The 21,115-nt window shown below is 46.5% G+C and overlaps 1 protein-coding gene across 1 annotated transcript in view; it reads right to left on the bottom strand.

Moving 5' to 3' along the window:
• Positions 1-6,054: 6,054 nt before the first annotated feature.
• The window catches only part of LOC144136366 (transforming protein p54/c-ets-1-like), a 131,296-nt gene continuing 116,235 nt past the window's right edge, over positions 6,055-21,115 (bottom strand). Inside the window, 3 exon segments of the mRNA XM_077668637.1 lie at positions 6,055-8,953; positions 12,496-12,843; positions 13,363-13,593. Of these exon segments, the coding sequence (XP_077524763.1) occupies positions 8,613-8,953; positions 12,496-12,843; positions 13,363-13,593 (920 nt within the window). The 3' untranslated portion in view covers positions 6,055-8,612.

Below are 21,115 nucleotides of genomic sequence, written 5' to 3'. Positions count from 1 at the left end.
GTCCACCTACTATATCTCCGTCCAGCCTATACGGCTGTCAAGCGACTTTTGCTTCTAAGTAATTAATTATTGTGCGTCAATCAAACTTTTTGTTTGATTAATTATCACTCATCAAACACATTTCAATCCATTTCAAACTTAATTTCCACTCATTTGCCTTTTTTACACTATCTTGCCGTCCACGGTTGTTTTCCCGCCCACTCACTATATTGACGTCCACACTTTTTCGAAGGTTTTTCTACTTTTCTGGCTTTAATTAACTAATCATCATATCGATATCAAATTTTGTCGCACATCATCCTCACATCATCCTCTATCGATTACAATCATTCGTTTGATCCTAACTGTTCTGAGAACGACGCAACGGCTGCTGACACATTATGCGGACACGACCTCGCCGACGTAGCCAAGTAATGCTTTCGCATTAATAACTATTAGAGTGTCTGGACGTTCGCCTCGGCCACCCGCCGCAGGATCCGGAGCTCCCGGGTTCGAACCCGACCGCGGCGGCTGCGTTTCTATGGAGGAAAAACGCTAAGGCGCCCGTGTGCTGTGCGATTTCAGTGCATGTTAAAGATCCACAGGTGGTCGAAATTATTCCGGAGCCCTCCACTACGGCACCTCTCTCCTCCTTTCTTCTTTCACTCCCTCTTTTATCCCTTCCCTTACGGATCGGTCAGGTATCAATTAAACGAAGCGCTTTATATACATGATGATGATGATGATCTCGTCAGGCTTAATGGCACATACCCACGGCGGGAGATTTTCCAGGGTGCATTTCGGATACAAACGCACTCATGGGCAAAGATTGGAGTAATTGGATAATTTTCTGTCCTAGACTAGAATTTGGGCGTTTCCTATAGCATATCCTATCTTTTGTAGCGATAGGTACATTACGGTAGCATTTCGAGCCTTCAGCGAGGCGGCGCCGCCACGCTGTCACGTGGTTGGTCACGTGGTGTGGAGCAGCTGCCGGCGGCGCGGCGCCGTGGCTGATCACGTGGTTCGTCACCTGGTTGGACACGTGACCAGCCACGTGGTGCGGAGCAGCTGCGCCGGCGAAACCGAGCTGCCACAGCTGTGCGCATGCGCCGTGTCAAGTGGTACGAAGATGAAGAAGGAACGCCCAGCGAAACGGAGCGGCGAAAGACTGACTTTGCAATTCAACTGATTAAGTTCCACTCGGCCAGCCGTAGCTATCGTGTCAATTCAGGTTTAACCAGAGCTAAACCACCGCCAATTTTTCTTCCTCTATAGTGACAAAGATTCTATTGCCTTCCCTCGGTTTTTCCTCGGATTTTGGTTTCAGCAAGAAGCGGCTCCAGGCATGAATTAGTTTTGGCCTGAAGAAGCTGCGGGCACTCGCTTTTAAAGGGAATGACAGCTTTGCTCGGTGCCGCGTTGAAGAAGCACGGCATAGCTCGTCTCGGTGCAAATAAGTCCACGTTCAGGGGACGCTGTTAAAGTGTACTAGAAGAGGGCAGTGGGCTCACTGCCCGTCGTTCCCTGATGCCGTTCATGTCAAGCACGAAAGGTGGCGCCACCAGCAACTTCACTGTAGCTTCGTGCTGGTCGGCGCTGCTCGGTCGCTCACATATATGTACATGCGCGCTGCTTTAATTCCTGAACCTACTTTTATGGGGGAAACGGCTGACGGACGCTCCGTACATGATCTGCAAAGGAATTCATTAGTTAGCGTTTTTATGCCGAAAGGCCGCGGCGCGGCGCTGATGTCAACTTCCCTGTAGCGGGCCGTGTCGACCGTGTTGGAGCACGTGCGTGAAGCAAAAATCGTTGACATTTCCGGCGCGCCCGCCAGTGGGAGCTTGGCTGGAGAGTAAGCCCACTGCCCCTTCTAGTACACTTTAACGCTGTTTATGGATAGCTCAAAGCTGCTAAAAGGCGTACTTCACTCTCCGCGGGTACCACAAACAAAGCTCTATAATTTGCGTAATAACGAGGCTCTATTATAGATGCTAAAATAAACAAGTACTCGTCACTGTTAACGGACAGCTTTGGCAATCATTTCATTGTTCAGCACAAGAGTTCGTGAACGAAGTGTCGCTCACGACGTCCGGGGCGCCCTTAGCATCGGAAGGCGTACACAGTCGTCGGGCTGCACGTGCCGTGAAATATTCCCACAGATTCGTCCTTACCTTGGTATCGTTACCTCTATCGTTACCACTTTTTTGTAGTTATTTAGACCTCTAAGGGAGCTTTGCTGGCGCTGCATACTTACAACAGACGTAAGTTAAGAGACGAATAGATGACGGGCAACACGGCTAAGCGCACTCTAACTGTGTTGCCAGTCTTCTTATTTTGTTCCCTCTTAAGCTGTGTCTGTCGAAACTATGCAGCGCCCACACATGCTCCCATCGGTAAGCTGCGGTAGGCAAGTTCACAGTAGTATGCCCATTACTTGTTATATGTCTAAATTATGAAAGCATGATTTACTGCCGCCACCTCTTCAGAGATTGCCATTTTTCCAAGGGAAAATTTTCTGCATATAACGATATCGCTGTGCGGCGAAGCCAATTGTAGTGCAGTGAAGCCGAACTGTAGACGCGATCAAGCGATTGTTTAGGATTATTCTCATTACAGGCAATGTAATTTCAGTCGACAACAATTAGTATGTCTTCATGCTTATTCAGTGCAAGCAACCTCATCATAAAGGCTATGACTCATGAAAACATTTCGGGGCGATCAACTGGATTTACGCGGAGCAAATGCCACAGAATTTTTCTTTCACCCTCCAATTTGCACTAATCCTGCTTCTATTCCGAAAATGCTGACGCAGCTCCAATCCTCATTCGATTTTCTTTCACTCACTGCAGAGTCAGCCTTAGTCATTTTCATTTCAGCTGAGTCATTTTTAGTCGGATGTCTCCCACATCTGCTCTAGTGACGTCACCGATGACGTCACTGCCCTCCAATGTGACGACACCAGCCGCCCGGCTTTCGTTCCAACGAGGCCTCTATGCGATGACATACGGACGCAAATGCAGAGACGCGTCATAAATGTCTTGATCATTAAACCATCCTCGAGTTCTTACGACTGCAGCTTTGCTGCAGTAAAGCTAGCTTCCAGGCTAATGTCCAGAAGCCATTTTACCGTTGTTCTGCGCTTGCTAAATACTTGTGTGTGTACATCGAGGATCTGTTTCGCCCAGTGGCATGGCATCCTTCGCCAATAAAGATTTTTATGTAGCTGTAGATTATTTTTAGGTAACAATATTTTTAGCCAGTATCACGTAAGTTCTGAACACTGTGTGCATTTGATACATAAAGCCATTTTTTTTATATAATATTCACCTTTACTAGGAAATTTTGCTGCCCCGTTCCTAAATATTTTCAATTTGCAAATTTTGTTCGGTATCCCAAGTTTCCTTTCATTCTTTAAATATCCACAATTCAGAAGCTCATTTATGTTACTTGGATATTGGTTCCTGTCTATATTTTTATAGTTTCGAATTAAAACAATCCGAAAACTATTTTAACACTACGAAGAAAAGTTAGTTTCTGTTAGGCAGCAAACTTTTTCTAGCTGTTAATGAGTCAGAGTACGGAGACTTCAGGTCAGTTAGTCAATAAAACAAGCAACCTTATGTGTATTTAGGAATTTTTTAATTATTTTCTGTTAGTGCTAAAAGCATTAAATTACGAGCATTTGCCATTATTTTTTTAAGTTTCTTTTTAACGAATAGAATTACACATTAGTCTCGAATATTTCCATTTCAAATGCAATTATAAAATAGTGCATTCATTTACCTTCTCTTCGTTGAGCTGTGTTGATGGAGGAAAATTGTACTTTTGAACAAAAATAATTAGACTAGCCCGCAAAAACGCTCATTTTTTTCAACGGTAAAGAAAGGAATAAAATGCCTTTTGTGTGTGTCTATACAGTGCGCGAATTACACAAAGCAAATGTAATTGAGCGTTCATGCTGCATACAAGTCATCAAGAATGAGCAGATAATGTCCTAATAGATTTTGAAATTTCCATTCGCGCGCCTCGATGCGACGTTTGATGCCGCCCCTCCCCCCTCCCCGCGCAAATCCTGCCATGCGATGTCATGCCTCTCGCACGTGACCTCAGTCGTGGGGAGCTGTCAGTGGCTCGACAAAGAAAGCAACGGCGTGCGTAGACAAAGCAGGCGAAGGAGGTGGGTGGTCTGGCCGACAGGAGATGGCGGCGCGTTGTTTCCTTGTAGTCTACACTAAACAATGTAAACTTCTGAATTGAAGTAACGTGTTCGTGGGTGGGGCGTTGTCCAGGCCCGTATTCTTTTTATGTGCCTCGTGTACGAGTTGAGAGGGAAAATCCGGAGGGTCGTCCTTAATCACCGGTATCTCTACTGCTACATAAACCAGACTGAAAATTTTGTGGGGAGATGATAGGTGATTTAACACGTACCATGTCTTACGCAATTTTCTTGCCCTCTATGCAAACCGTTTCATGGACCCTTTAAGCACCTTCCTACATAGAACACTGTATTCCTATTAAATTCTTGTATGAAGAACGCAATGGACTGGCAGGTGGGCAGCTAAAGTGTTTGGATACTTATTCAGAAAGAACGTTCACTCAGAGTGGAGGAGAACTAACCAGTAAGCAAGCAGGAAACAAGGACGGAGAAATAAAGAGCTTTAAGCGGCAGATAAAAAAAAACGCAGACGGTAAAAACTAGATTAATTTAATGGAAATGAGGCAAACTGTAGAATTATATAGAAACTGGAAAAGAAAAATCAGGAAGGAGTCGTTCTATTTTACCTCAAGAGGCGGTACCCTACTCATTGAAGCTGGATCAGGTGTCTTGGAACGCGAAGCTGCAAAAAGAACCTAACCAAGAAGATGACACATGAGCAGTGTGTGTTAAATCGGTAGAAACAATTGAATGTCTTATTGTGGAATGTGGCGATATGAAAATGGTGAATTTAGAGACAAGACTTAATTTTGACGGAATGCTGAAAGGGCAGCTGCAGGGGTTTTAGAATTCAACAAACTTAAAGGGGTTTAAAGTGTGAGACATGGACGTAAAGCAAGCGAAGTCCTTTGAGCTGTCATTTGAAAGGGTGATGTAACCGCCGATTAAAATTGCGGCGGCTCTCCAGCTTCTGCTGCGCCAAGGGGAGGGGGAGGGGGGGGGGGTGCATATTGACGTCATCTATGGTACCGGTATATTCCAATGCATAAACGCTGGCTTCGAAGGAAGAAAACGAACGCCACTGAAGGCAAAGCACGCTGAGTGTTGTTTGGCAGCATCCAACGACGCACAGCAGGGTGTGGTTGACGGCAGCAGCAATTTGAAATCTCACCGTCTGTGACGTCGCACCGACGTTCTCCGCACTCCCCTGGTGCTTTGAGGAGAAGCCCAAGTTTTATTGTTCGATTGCGTAATCATTTTAAACGCTCGCGCAAAAAAAAAAAACGGCGTGTTTTGCCTACAGCCTATATAGATTTCAACCCTTTAATATGAACGAATTCTCGAAAAGAGGTGCAGTTGCCTTTAAAGGAAATATATAGAAAAAAATCCAAGCACGGTGGCAACTGCCACCACCATGTTTCAAAGGGCATACTCCTATATTCCATCCATCCCTCCCTATCCATAAAATGTAGTGTATTCGCTCCAGGCAGGTGGCGTTGCCCAGCCTCAACAGCGACAAAGTTTGTTGCACACATGTCGCCACCGCCGGGTCTGACCTCACTTTTTCATTCAATATGAGGTCGCTTTCAAAACCATCGCTACTTTATTGGTTTCTACCCCCATATTAAGATCTACCAGAATGTGCCAATATATTTGGTTGTTCATCTCCGACAGTTAACTGTCCTTTTAAGGTAGGTGCTTGGCACTGGCACTAACAAAAAAGTAAATTTACAAATTTAGCCCATGTTCGAGCTAGGTATGCATCCGTTATTACAATAATGATACTGTGTAATAAAGAATGGGGGAGCAAAATTTAGGTATTCCGAGCTCAGATTTCAGTGAAACTTTTTCAGTCACTATTTATGATGTAGTGGTGAAAAGTTCAGCACAGAGAAAATACGCAAGTAAACAAGTTTCAAAATTGTTTGTGCATTTTATTTCCTGTAGAGCACAGAAGTTGCACATTGCGTTCAAAGTAAAGCAAACAATTGAACAATGAATCACCTTACAAACAAGTCGGCAAAAAAAAAATATGCGAAGACAGCAGATCACAAGATGTCACAATGTCCCCAGCACAGTGATTCTCTTGCGGGGCATTTGTAATGCTTTCTTCTTTAATGAGATCTTGCACTTCAGACGCTTTTCAAAGAAAAACATTGACAAGGCAGAATGAAAAGAAGGGCTAAAACAGAAATAGGACAATCTCTTTATGCTAAGAGAAGAGCACAGAGACCTCTGAAAATAATTTACAAGGGCTCGCGCACTATGTGGAACGGGAACCACTTAAAAGGATGCGTGAAACATGAAAGGAGAAATATGAAGTAAAGAAGTGAAAAAAGTCCCGTTCGTGCACTAGACGTTTCCACAGCACTCCTCACTAGGATGCACTGCACAAACATATAAAAATTTTGCTTTGTATAAATATATGTATATCTTCTTTGGAAGACAAACAAATTAAGGCACTGCTTCCACGAGGCTTGGATATAACAAAATACTGACGGCATGTTTCCTTAATACTTTTTGTACACTGCTTATGAAAAAGAAGCATTCGTCAAGTTGTTGGATCAGGTATAAGTTACAGCCGAAAAGCGAGAGTCAAGGTCAGAGATGTCTTATGTGTAACACCACTCGCAGCCACAGACAGTGGAAGATACATGTCAAGGAAGTCATTCACATCACATGAACAACGTGGAATCATCAGCAACAGCAATGGAAGATGCACATCCGCTCTTTCCCTATGCAGTTCAACTGCTGTCAGAAAATGCACACTTCTAATATAGACTCTTTCCTAAACACGTCTTGTCATCTATATTTTTTTCCTGTCATTCTATTATAAATGCCGCAAAACGCATCAAGCTATGTTACTAATAAAATACAATCATGAAGTAGAAATTTGATGCTTATAATATACATGTATATGTACAAGTTCAACTGAGTCGTGATGTGATGGGCATCAAGACAACATGATAAGCAACCACCAACATTTGCAGGCAGATGTTCAGGGTTATAAGCACAAGAAAACAAACGACAAAAGGCTAATGCCATGTGCAACAAAACAGAAAACTGCCAAGAGCAAACATATGAGACAGTGAAATACTTTGGCTTTTTGCTGTATTTTCTTGCTTGATATGTTTCAATAAAAAAAGAAGAGACTCTTGTTCATGACTACATTTAGGATTGCATGACTAACGTGCTATGAAGCAGAGGTGAAAAGGATACTCAATGACCTTGAGCCTCTCTGTAACCTATTTATTACTGGCAATGAGGAAAAAAGGTTCGTTAATGCCTATTCAATCTTATTGCAAAAGTTGGTGCAAGATGGCAATGTTGAACAAATTAAGAAGCTGGACTCAGAAGGAGCTGGCTGCTGAAACGCTCAAAAATAAATGTGTTTAGCCATCAAATCAGGCACGACACAGTTTTGTTTTCGACATACTGAATCTATACTAACTGATCTCAGTTTTGGTTCAGGATTTCACCCGCCTCTGTTAAGTGGCTAATAGCAGATCATACAGAGACCACTGCAGATTGCAGACCATGCACATGGGAGCCGTATGCATGAGCAGCCGAATAAAAAATGCCGCTCACTAATAATTATGAATTGTCTTGAATATCAAAAATCATCAGCTCAGTGCCAGTAAGGACTCCAACTACTCTTCTCGCGCCCCATCTTCGATGCACTTTGCACTTTATGGGGGCCAGAAATAGCAAAATCTTCCCATCTGTACTGGGCTGTTGAGCTAGAAGCATTCTGCAAACATAACGCAAAGCAATTCAAAGTTTAATGCATGCATGCAAATGTAAAACTGGAGCCATGAATAACAACCGACTTTCAGAAACATCAGACTACTTTTCATCCAGGCACAAAGTTTGCAAGAACTGTCTGCAGCTTCATGTGTACACACATCCTCACACATTGCATAGTACACTTCAGTGCTGCATTAACGACACATCAGATGACAACAAAATATTCTTAAAAATAAAGGTATCGACAACTTAGCAATACAGTCAGCCATTTAACATTCACAGGAAAAAATACAAAAACCATTCAAGCAGACAGCTACCAGATGCTGTCGCACTACACACAGGTGGAAGAAGGATTTGATGGAAGAGGAAATTGCTTGAGCAAGACTAAGGCTTGAACTCGGCATGCCACAAATAGTAACATCCCTCCTGGGGCAGGCAGGGTATCAAACAACCACATGCTTATCTCATGCTCCAATAAGTCATACACAAGACTGCTAAACTCTTCCCGCGGCAACAAAACGTTCATGCTCTCACAGAGAGTCCGGTTGTTTCACTGCGCACACATGAGCATGCTCTTCAAGTCGGTACGTCACACATCACCAGGCCAAAGTGGACGTATCCAGTAAGTTTGCTTTGTTGGGAATGCCGTCACCAACACCACTCGTGGCACGCCTGCATTGCGAGCGATGACAAACAAACAACCAAAAGACGGCTCGAAGTTGAATCAATCTTCATCCTTCTTTTCGGGCTTGAGTTCAACCATTGCGTGGAGCTCCTCGGGTGAGTAGCCAAGTAGTGTCTGCAGGTCACATACGAAGCGGTACACGTAGCGCTTGCCCGCCGTCTTGTGGATGATATTCTTGTCATAGTAGTAGCGCAAGCCACGGCTCAGCTTTTCATAATTCATTTTCGGCTTGTTCTTTCGTACACCCCAGCGCCGAGCAACTTCGTCTGGGTCAGTCAGCTTGAACTCCCAGCCATCGCCGGTCCAGCTGATGAAGCCCTGACAGGATTTGTCAGTAAGCAGCTCAAGCAGGAACTGCCAGAGTTGGATTGGGCCACTTCCTGTAAGCGAACAAGCAAGGAAAGAAAGGCAAAAAATGAGGCAACGTCAGTAATGGCTTAAAAGCTATATAAGCGTCACAGATATTATCCAAATTTTGTGGCTGGTAAATGGCATCACCATATTGATTGCTGGACTGCTTTGTGCAACAGGCTTAATTAAACACAATGAAAGTGGTAGTGCCAGGCGTGCACAGCAGTCCAATGAACAATATGACAGTACTCAGGAAATTTCCATAGCACTCAACAAAAACTATGCATGCTTAAGTTTCGTCTCGTTCATATGTTCATTTAAAAAATCATTTTTCCTTCCAAGAATCTCTTAATACCTAATATAATATTCGATTCAAAGCATTAGTTTTAGAGCACGTAATTTCATTTAAGGTCACATTTTGAGAAATAAGCTTTCTGCAGACATAACTTATTCGATGCAATCCTCGAAGGCCACTAGAAAATATACTTTGCAAACATATCAATGCACAGGATAGAAGCAGCCAGTGTCACCGCCATGCTATTTGCTCAGCACAGTGGAAGGTGATTATAAAAGAAGTTTCATGCATAGCAATTTCAGAGAAACAATTGCTAGAGTAAAAGACTTCTATGTATAATTTATCTTATTTTTCTGATAACACCCTCCATTAATAAACAAAAGTAGCGAACGAGAATACACGTTCGTCTCAAACATGCAGCTTGACTGACGATATATAAAAAAAGTACCCTGCTAACATTACATGCACAACTGTCAAGCTGATCTTTTTATAACGTGAACAATTTTCACTTAGTCATAAAGAACCACGTCTACGTGAAGACTTGCACATTCACTCTTGCTGCCCTAAAGCATCATTATGGCACTGAATATTTTATTTCTGAATAATTCAATCAGAGTTAGCACAACTGTTGAAGTGGCTCAGTACACTGCTTAGTGATGCCTGATCATGGCTAGGCACAGGGATGACAATGTGCTTTCACAGATAATTTACTTTAAATCATTACAATTATTGGTGGAGCTGATGCCTTTCCACCTTTTCACAACTGCTATGCTACCAAAAATGTTAGCTGAGCCACTTCAACGCCGTTCTGTTGACTGTGGAAGCAGAAAGCACAAGAAGAAACTTACAAGCAGAAATGCCTGCAGCAAGAAAAGCAAATGCTTTAGGAAGCAGAGCTAAAAGCAGCGCTCATCCATGTAGTATTTTTTTTTTTAGATAAAGCCATGCAGGATAGCAAGTCAGGCTTCAAGTACTGTGGCAGCCAAAATGAGGAGCTGGCATTTTAAAATCACATGCTGGGTAATAGCAAGCCACAACAAGCTTTTTCCGTTTTGACGGTGCTATATTTTGTTATTACTGCAGTTCATTTACATGGAAAATACAAAGCACACATTCCCATTGCAAGATATCTATGACAGTATATAAAGGGCAAATAATGGGTCTGACAAAGAGTTAGGTTTGTGCGCAGGTTCTGCAATAGGATTTGGGTCGAAGCTGATCACCATGGACATAGATTTTCCTATTTTTCTACTTCAAAACAATGTGCTCGCTGCCTTCAGAGTGAAAGTTCAGTGAATAATAAATTACATTTATCGCACACAAAAGCTTGGTTGCCTTCCTTGTGTTGCACCTCTGTTCCATAGTGGTAGTGAAAATCTTTGCTGCCAAGCCATCTGTTGAAACACATTGAAGAGCTCTACAATCTCATGGCCTGTAGGCATGAGCTGCAGACTACAGACTCCTTGTGTGTGTCCTGTGTTATCTCAAAGTAATGGTCCCCACTGACCTGTTCTATACTGCGATATGATATTCCTTTCCTCTTATCTCTTTCCTGATCCCTTCATCATCCTCCCGAAGTGTAGGATAGCAAACAAGGTGTAGGATTGTGTAATTTACCGTAACATTACTACTGACAGTGAACACCAATCCCTACAATCTGACCTGAACGCAGTAAGCTTATGGTGCGCATCCTGGTTAATGACATTAAACACTTCTAAAACTAAACATATATCTTTCACTCGTCGTACAGATCACATTCCAATAACTTATTTTCTTAACGACAGCACTGTAGAACTAACAACAACATACAAGTACCTTGGCGTGCACCTTCAGTTTGACCTAACATGGCATCACCATATCGACCTCACCCTAGCGTCTGCTAACCGCTCACTTGGTCTTCTTAAACGTAACCTCAGACACGCCCCTATATGCGTTAAAAAACTGGCTTATAGAACTCTAAAACGCCCTAAAATCGAATATGCTGCGGCCATTTGGGACTTTGAGCAAGCCTACATTATCAATAACATCGAATCCTTGCAGAACCGTGCTGTTCACTTCATATTTTCTGACTACTCACCCTTCACAAGTGTTACATTACAGCATTAAAAAAACATGCTGAACTGGAAGATTAGTCATATCGCGGTAAACTTGCTCGTTTAACACTTTTCTGTAAGCTTTATCACCACCCCTCCCTCCGAAGTGATTTGCTTCAGTCACCTCATGTCTTTCCACGCCCTGATCGTTCTTTCAAAGTTAAATGCATGAACTGTCATTCATCGTCTTATGCCAATTCATTCATTCCCTGTACTATCATTGAATGGAATAGTTTACCATCAGTCATCGCTGCAGAAACTGACACCATAAAATTTCAAGAGTTCCTTCGCTGTGACGGAAATGTTTAAAATTTGCTGTTTTTGTTCATTTTTCTTTTCTGTGTTATGCCTTATGTTTTAATGTTTTTTTGTTGTTGTTGTATTGCACTTTTTACTGAATTGCATCGCGTTTATTAATGACTGTAACCCCCCCCATGTGTAATACCCTCCCCTGGAGAGCCTTTAGGGGTAACGTAAATAAATAAATGAATAAATAGCAAGTGTAAGATAGCAAACAAGGATAGCAAACCTAGTCAGCCTCTTTGCATTTTGATTATTCCGACTATGTTTCTCTCCAGTTGCTCTCTCTAGTCAACGACAAGCTGGTAATTCGCAAATATTCAAAAAACTTCGGGTACCTTTAACAAAAATTTTTAATGTGCTTGCAGCAAGTAACTTGCACTATGTTTAAAAATGCAGCAAGCATTAAAGCATCAGGCTTGCTGAGTTCTGCTCTGTATAAGGTTGCATGAACTGATCACTGACATTCTGAAAATGCAGCTAATTGGAACTCCCTAAGCTCATAACAATCTGCTTATCTTGGCATGGCAGTATTGCTTTTATTTCTGTAGTTTTACCCAAATGCAGCAAGCATTCTGGCACAGTAACAGCTTCTACATAGTGTCATTAGCTTAAAGCTGGCAGGCACGCGTTTACTGGTCACTAGTGCATGTTAAAATGTTCAAAAGATGATATTTATGTTGATTTTAAAGAACTATTGGTTAAGCTAAGCAGAATTAATTAATCCGAGAACTACGACATGGATGAGTGTCTGCTGCCTCAGTTCCCAGCTGTCCCACCACCAGTAACTGAAGACAAGGCAAACTACGCTGTATTAGAAACAGCCTGAACATTGTGGCTTCCACGGGCAAGCAGAACGGTAAGGGTTAGTCCAAGGACACACCAGAATAACCTGCTAAAACGGCCGCCTGGATGACGGGCTTGCTGTCACCACCGGCGCCCATGTGAGCGCGCTGCAGCACCCCAGGACTCAGGTGGCCCAGGGGACCATCGGCCCGCAACGCGTGCAGAGGCCCAAAGGAAGACGGATGGTGGTGGTGGTGGTGGTGGGGCGGGGGCACGCCGCCGTTGGCTGCAGCTGCGGCTGCTGCAGCGGCCGCCACACCGTTCTGGTGGGCCCAGTGGTCGGCCGCGCTCTGCACGGACGTGGGCACCGTCTGGAAGGGCGGCTCGTAGTGATGCGCGCCTGGGTAGCGCTCGGCAAGGGCCATGTCGTGGTGGGAGTACCTTGCTGCAGCCGAAGAAGGAAACGATGACATTGCGTTGAAGACAGGGAGCCGATGACATGCGTAAAGCTGTACTGAACGCCTCAGCTGCCAAAGTTTAAAAAAGGGAACTTTACCTAAAACCAAACGGGGAGGAGATGAATATACGTACCAGTATAAAGGATGAATTAAACAATTTACAATATCTAAAGGAACAAGACGAGCAGTGTCGTGTCGTTTTACGTTCCTGCACTTATCGACTAGCTAAGCTCGTAATAAGCAGGGTCATAGTAGCTTAGATTACATTCAAGCTGAAGACTACAGAGTTCAGCTCAGCATCCAAGCACCGGGCAGCCATCCACTTCGAGCTCTACCAGCATCCATTCCTTTATGCTAAGCTGTGCAATAGCAGAGACGAACACTCGGAATATGTCGGGTCTTTGGAAATCCTGATTATAAAGAAGCGTAAGGTGGCGGGAGCGGATGAGGCTAATATAAGCAGCTCGCTCCATGAGAGGTGAAACGACGATCCAGTCAGCCCTTACGTCTGGAGAACTCCTTGCTGGTCGTATAGGCGGGCTGGAACTTTGATTCGTGCACTGCAGCAGACGTGGAAGGGTAGAACTCGGGGCTCGAGTCCAGGTAGGGAGGGTGCGACTGCGGTGTCTCCAGGCCATATTCTTGAGACTCGTCGTACGAGTTGTGGCCAAGCGCCATCTCCTCCTGATTCATGTCGTTAAGCGTGTGAAGGCTCTCGCTTATGTGGTTGTAGCCTCCTGGATCAAACAGAAAAATAGGCCGCACTTCAACGCTTGCCGCGTGTTTTTTACGCCAAAGGCACAAAAAGCGCCCACACGTGAATCTACAGAGCAAGACATTCTGTTCTTGAGGATTTAGGTGCAGACAGACTTAAATACACGTCATCTTAGCATTCTGTAAGATCGCAAGCTTTCCAAGTTCGGATAATCACTACTTTCAAAACCCAGAAAGAGGCACCACAGAAGGTAAGCTTCGCAACGACCACGAGACAGAACCCGCCAATGAAGCGAAAATGCACAACTCATGGTGTTGCAGCAAATAATTTTAAACACATAACTTTCGAGCTTCTGTGCAATGGACGTGCTCGCATACATTCGGTACGTTCTGTTCCGCTCAGGCAAACCTATGTTCTCATCCATTCCTTGCGCACTGTCGCACACGTCACATTTGCACCGACCCTTCCGTGCCGAATTAGCCTAGGGCAGGGCCCGCCTTTTGGTTGAAGGTTGCCACGGAATTCACTCAACGAGCGCACGGTTTAAATGACAGAGGCACAGCGACAGGTATGAGTGAAGTCATAGTAGTTACGACGGTCCGCTAAAGGAACATAACTGCTGCAAAGAACACGAGCCACCGCGCATTGTGAACGTCGGTCGGTGGAGCGCGCCACAGGCCCAAAGCAAACGGGGCGGGTCGCGCGCAATTTGTGGCCACTCATTGAGCCAGCGCGCATGGGGGCCCAAAGGGAGCAAGAATTCAAGAATTGCGCGGTCCTTGCGGCGTGCAAAGTTCGCCAGAGAAGGACTCGGGGAGGTCCCAGTACCGCCCTCGCTTTCTTCGCCGCAGCAAACGCCAGTCGCATGCGCCGTGGGCACAACAGATTTGGCCGCGGCTCTTCAAAGGGGCCACCATGGAATTTCGCAATGACACGCGCTTTTCTGGGAGCGGGAGGGCGTAGCGCGGGGCCCCTTTCGGTCGAGTAGCGACGCAGGACCAGCAGAAAAGCGGCGGAACGCGCACGCTCCGCTGCCGCTGACCACATAACAACCCATGGCGGCCATATAGTCATATACGCCGGTCGACGCTGGCGCGCGCAGCGATTACACGCGGGGGCTTGCGCGACACATTATTGGGCAAGTATGACCAGCGCCAATCAATTCTCATAAAGCGGCCCCCGCCCGTGCACGCGCGCACGCGCGCACATGCATGCGGGTCTCTGTGAACTGTTTCAGCAATGCCGCGCACAGTTGTGAAAGCAGGGGTAGACGACAGCAAATCTGCGACTGAATTTACAAAGAGAGCTCTGTGGACGACCGCCAACCGATCAAGGCGGCTGACAAAACGACCGTCCGAATGTCGGCGAATCAAGAGCTGTTCTCACGCGCAAATAGCTACGTGAATTTGCAGCTGATTATCTGCCACCATTTCCGTCTCTAACCATAGCCACGTCGTCTTCATTGTGAGACAAAAAGGTTTACTCCTCGCGACACTTCTAGCGTCGTAAATTATAGGAAAGAGCCAGTAAATTCTCAGGCTATGGCAGGACATTGACAAAGAAACTTCGAGAGCGACTCAAAGACAATGTTGCGTCTGTATTCCCGCTCAACACGCAGCTTGGGAGATTATCATGACGGATTCTTTGGGCCTTCAGCGCTTCAACTCGCAGTTGGATGTACAGTGTAACATAGAAAGACCATGCGACCGCGCCATTTTTAACTTACCGATGAAGGCTTTATAACAATGAGCCATTGCAATTTTTTTCAACGAAGGAATGAACAAGTGAGTGACTTCAGCACTGTTTTCATTTCTATGTTCAATTAATTATTTTCAAGGATTCGACCATGCCTTCAGAATATTGATACCGAAAAATATAACAAAAGCTTGGTTTCTGCTCAATCTTTCTTTCTCTCTTTCTTTCTTTCCATTTCGTTCTTTTGATTACACAGAACTCTTCTGTCCCCGCTTTACACTTTTGAAAGACGAGGCTTCAATCCCGACTATAGCCGGGCGATCTACGACCCAGATAGCACGTTCTCTGCATGCCTCCTAGGAAACACAACGACGGCGAACGAACGGTAGGATGTTTTCATCGCTGTTTCTCGCTTTATCTCGTGCAAGAGGAGCCGAGTGAAACGTGCGCCACAAACAGAGCGGGATTGGCTCTGCGGAAACAGTCATGGCCAGCCAAGGCAACAGACAGTAAACGCGAAAAGGCAAAGTGCGCACGCACCTTGTGTTGGCGCCGTATACACGCGAGCGCGACAGGTGGTCAGCGCGGCCGAGAGAAATCGGGGCGAATGGGAGGAAACGCGTCCAGGCACCGACGGCACGAAACAACGGGAGACGACTAATTTAGGGCCCGGAGAAAAGAGACAGGAGACGTTTATGCCGATAGTAAATTAAGCCGGCAAAGTACAGAAAAAGTGAAAACACTCCGGGCCTCGTCTTTAAGAGAGTCCGTTCAGCGTACACGCGTTTACGCAAGTAAGCCGCGGACTACTGTCTGCCGTATCAAGACCGTGGGAGCGAACACTTCTGAATGAATGCAACAGGCGTAGCTTCCTGCGAGCCGAATCACGCGCGTCTAGCGGCGTTCTGCGTACCACACTTTTTGTGCGACCCGGTTTTGCTTCAGCATCTGACGTAGCCTCCCGAAAGCCAGAAGCCGTATTTCAGCAGCGTGTTTCTCGTGATTGCTTAAACGCATGAAGCGTCCCATGCTATATGGTCATGCACTGTGGGATGCACCACTGGTGAGACACGTCATCTCTGGTCGGTAAATGTCCCGATAAATATACTTGGACGACAGACACCGAAATAAACAGCGTTCTCGGGTTTCCCCCGTCCGGAGGACCCCCTCCTGTCTAAGATGTTCAGGTAAAGATCTCTCGATTATTTCTTGGCAGAGGTAAGGGCAGCCACTGTGGAGTAAATATCATTCGAAACAAACAAACAAAATGAAGCTTGAATGGTGGGAATAAGGCGAGTATATGAAATATTGGCTCCGACGGTAAAGGCCGGTGGCGCAACTCGTATGAAAACAGAGTGGGCTGGATTCTAGTAAGCAAACGCAAGGGTCTTTGTACGATGAGTCACTGCAAATATTCATTACATGAGGAAATGACAGGTCATTTGGCACAAATTGACGGAGTGCTACTGGCGTCCAAGCACGATACTTTGTCAAACATCGCACTGAGCGCGCAAACGGCTATTATGACTAATACGTTGCTTTCCCGTATTCCGACGAAATCGCGTCTGTACGGCGCCGAGACACTCGGCTGCGCAACAAATAAGTACAAGAGAGGCGGAAAACAATAAAAAAAGAAACATTTGAGAAAGGAAATAAGACATAGTGTAACCGCTCTTGGCATGTTTGCTTCGTGGACGGCTAAATGAGCCTGCGCACCGAATCGAGTCAGCTGTAGAACCGAGCCAGGAAGAGCTAGATGCAAACAAGCAGAGGCAAGACAAAACAGGCAGTTCTTCAAAACAGGTAATGGACGGAAGGACCAGGCAGAACGACCACTGCGCCACGCGCCACGCGCCAACAAGGTCGTCAAAAACGCCAGAAGTAAAAGAAAAAGCGTTGAAAAGAAAATGAAAGAAACTGGCGGCGACCAGCGAACCACTTCGGACGCACTGGAGCCACACGTTTTTTTCCCCGACTTCGAAAAGCGTTTCTTAACTTCGTTTGCAGCCCGGTGGGCAACGTAGCATGTGTCGCAAGGCCATTGCGTCGCTTACTGGGAGGCCTATTTTCGCCACAAAGCAGTTTCATTTGTTTTTCAGTCATTCTCTGTACGAGACTTCGGCGCCCTGCACTCTTCGTTCCCATGACTCAGTCACTTTCAATGATGCATTTATGTGCCGCTAAGCAACCCTCCGTTGTCTATACATATGCGGCCATTGGCGGTGACTTAACTCGTGTTTACTACCTTCTGACGAAAGAAGAAAAGCCTAGCTCAGAAGCAACACTCTAATAAAGACGCCTTCATCAACACACTACAGCGTCCGTATGATTCTCGAATATCCCATAACCGGCCCATTAGCGGTCTGTGTCATTCGAAATAGTAGTGATATGCAAGCCGTATGTGCTTACGGTGCAACAACTTCGCACAAAACGTACCGAAAAGGATGAAGCGTAGCAATTGATTGTGACGACAGCAAGTTTTATTGGAAAACCAAAGAAACAACGACGAAACCCCCTTACAGATTTGGAGAAAAATACGGAGGAAAGAGAAGAAAAAAAACCCAGGAAGGCAAACATTCTGGACTTAAAAGGGACCGGACCGCTGCGTCAATGACTAACGCATTTTCCACATCACGGGAAAGCCGAGCACACTCAACAGCAGCTGCTGGCTTGAGGAACTGCGATAGAGCGATAGGAACTACACAGGGACCGGGTGTAATACCGTTCTCGACGCGACGATGCCCGAGAGACGCGAGATGGAAAGTTCTTCCAAACGGACTATCTCTATCTCACCTTGGAGAATAAAGGGCCGAACGAAATTGTCATTCAAAAAGCAGAAATATCGAGCAATGGTGTTCGTTTACAGGCAAGATAGCCGCGAGCATAAAAGCATAAAAAGCACCACTCCACGCGAATTTGCTTATTCCAATAAAGCAAGAAATTTGCGCAACTTTTGTCAAAAATAAGCGACTTCTCTGCCGTCCAGTACGGTTCGTTTTGGAGTACCAAGGTTAGGAGTACCAACGGCACACCCGAGCTTCATGAACCAGAAGTAAAACTGCATTGCGGCCTATATATTTTTGCCAAACGCCGTACCTAAAAAATACTCCCGTTCAGAGTTGTCAGGAGCAGGCAGCACGCGCCGTGCCTTATCTAACGCCCAAAATCGGCCCATCCGCGAAGAGTCGCACCACCGCCAAGACAAATGGACGGGCAACAGCGGCCGCGTACGCGACTACTCAGCCCGTCGCACCCTATGTATGGGGCGAGGGCGGCATACAACCGAGACCGCTATCGGCGGCCGCCTCTGTTTGCCATGCAGGCGTGGCGCGAGCCGCATACAGAGACCCGAGTCGACAGAGCGCACTTCGCCGCGCCGCTCATCTAGAATCTGGCGCCTTTGTAGTGAACCGCGAGAAGCTCCGTGACGTCGCCCGTTCCTGCAGCATACGTTTTTCTCCCTTTATTTTATTTTTTTTATCTCTCTAAATGGCGAGCGTGTGCGCACGTGCGACCACGGGGCGCGCTGCGGTGAGTGACGACACCATAAGTTTGCGGCAGACAGGCCGATATGGACGCCCGCCTCCGAGATGGCATCTCTTCGAAGACGGGGCAGCGCCGAAAGCGAGCTGGATACCGTACGCCTCCATTACGTCAGACCTTCGGACGCACGTCACGCAGCAAAAGTACCCAGCCCTATTCGCGACGGAGACGACGCGGAATTTCTGTTACCTCACTATGCTTCTTTCTAAAGCGCAATATAAAAAGAATTGATATTTCTTGTTTTGTTTTTATGGGACCAAATACAGTGGGTCTGACGATAACATCATCGTGAGGAACAGGTCCTGCCAATCCCTGAAAATATTGGTGACGTTTATTATAAAGATTCCTTACCACGTCCCGCCCGCAGTTAAGGAGCCTGTAGTGTCGCCGGACACAATTTCTTCCGAACAAGAACTCTGCAGACAATAATTTGTAATTACCTTGTACCTACAAAGAATCGGCAATACAAATCCTTACGACACGTTCCGTATGACGGTCGTTTGTCAAGGAAGGTTCATGCCTAACATCCGAATAATACCTGGCGCCACGTTCCGTATGACGGTCGTTTGTCAAGGATGGTTCATGCCTAACATCCGAATAATACCTGGCGCCAGACACGAAAAGAAAGTATAAAGCGTGACCAGAAAGCCGCAGCTCAAGCCGCCGTTGGCCGCATGTCGGCCGCACGCCGGATTCGTGGGTGGCGAAAGTTCGGCGGGGGCAAAAAGCTGGGAAAACCGCGCAGCAGCAGCAGCGTGCGGCACCGTTGGCCTCCAACACAAACATCCGCCGGAAGCCAACCATCGCTCCGCTTATTGTGGATCAGTAACATCAGAGCAAAAAGAGAAGGCACAGGAGGGCGTAAGAAAAAAATGAGAAAAAGAGAACAAAGGAAATAGAGCTGACATTTCGAGCGAAAAATCCAACAAACCTGTCAAAAGACTGAAGGTGGCTGCAAGAAGGGCAACAAAAGTTGACGTGCCAAATGCCAAGCGGTTGGACTGTCTATAAAACAACGAATGAACGTCGCGCTGGTCAAAGGTGACACAGCAAAATGGCTGAGCACGAACTCAGACTCTCACTACAATTCCTAGAATATACCACATTCTTCTAGGCACTGTACTCTCACAGAAGATTAAGAGCAAAAAAAAATGCGCGTCGGAAGAAAATTTGGCGACGGGGTGGGGAGGCGCGATTCGAATGAAGACGAATGAATCGCTTAGATATTAGGTAACGTCTCGGAGCGAACTGTGCAAGATGTGCGAAAATCCTAAACTTGCCCCCCTCCCAACGTCTCACCAAGAAAAAAGAACTGCCGAAGAAAGGAAACAAAAGCAAGGTCGGAAAAAGCGGTGGCGAGCACCGAAGCCTTCAGAAATGCCGCTGCATGCGCGTACACTCCTCCGTCCAACACCCAGAGGGTGTTGCCTCCGTCACCCACAGCAGAAGTAAAAAAAAAAAGGAAAGAAAAGCGGGCTTATGGGAGTGTGTAAGGAGGGGGGGGGGGGGGGGTTGGAAAGAGAAAAGGACGGCACGAAGAGGAGGAGAGAGAAAGGGCCAGGCTGCAAGAGGGAGTGAAAGAACCGCGCGTTTCCGGTGGAAAAAAAAAAGCGATCGCACCACCACCGCCACCACCCGCCTCGTGTGCGCGCAACAACAGGTGAGCGAGATGTGGAAGGAAAGGAGGGTGGATGTGGAGAGAAGGGAGGCGTCCCGTTTCATGAGCGCCGCCGGTGCCCAGGGGCCCGTGCATCCGCGAGCCACACCTATCGTTCCGACCTGCGGCGCAAAGTTGGTCCCGCGCGACGCCGCTCGGACGCAAAACGCGTTATGCGCGCAAGAACCCGAGAGCCACTCGGCATCACGCGCCGCAGACATCCGGATGCCGATGATGACGTCACGCGGTAGCCACCGACCGCACAGCGGCGCTTCTGTCTGCTTGACTGGCGGTGGCGACGACGTGTTGCTGCTGTCCGCCAGCGGGGACCGCTGAGCCGTGGCATACGCGGACGCATGTGCGGACGAATCCGGACCATTTCCGATTGGCGGCCTTTAAAGAGGGGGGCGAGCGCCCCGCCAGCGACACATAATGCTCGAACCGGAAGCTGTAATTAGCGGCGGAAGTGAGACTACTATATACGCGCCGCGCTTCTGTCGTCAGGAGGAGGAAGCGTGTTTCGGCTTCATTACGGACAGGCATGGGGGGCGGGTGGGCTTTTTTCCTGCGTTTAGTTTATCCACGTACGCGCCTCCAGTGGGCGCGACGTTTGACCTTTCCTCGCCCGGCACGAATCCCGGGATTTATT

Source organism: Amblyomma americanum, chromosome 6 (genome assembly GCF_052857255.1).
Source record: "Amblyomma americanum isolate KBUSLIRL-KWMA chromosome 6, ASM5285725v1, whole genome shotgun sequence".
Lineage (NCBI taxonomy): Eukaryota > Metazoa > Arthropoda > Arachnida > Ixodida > Ixodidae > Amblyomma > Amblyomma americanum.
This window is presented reverse-complemented; position numbering and strand designations above follow the sequence as displayed.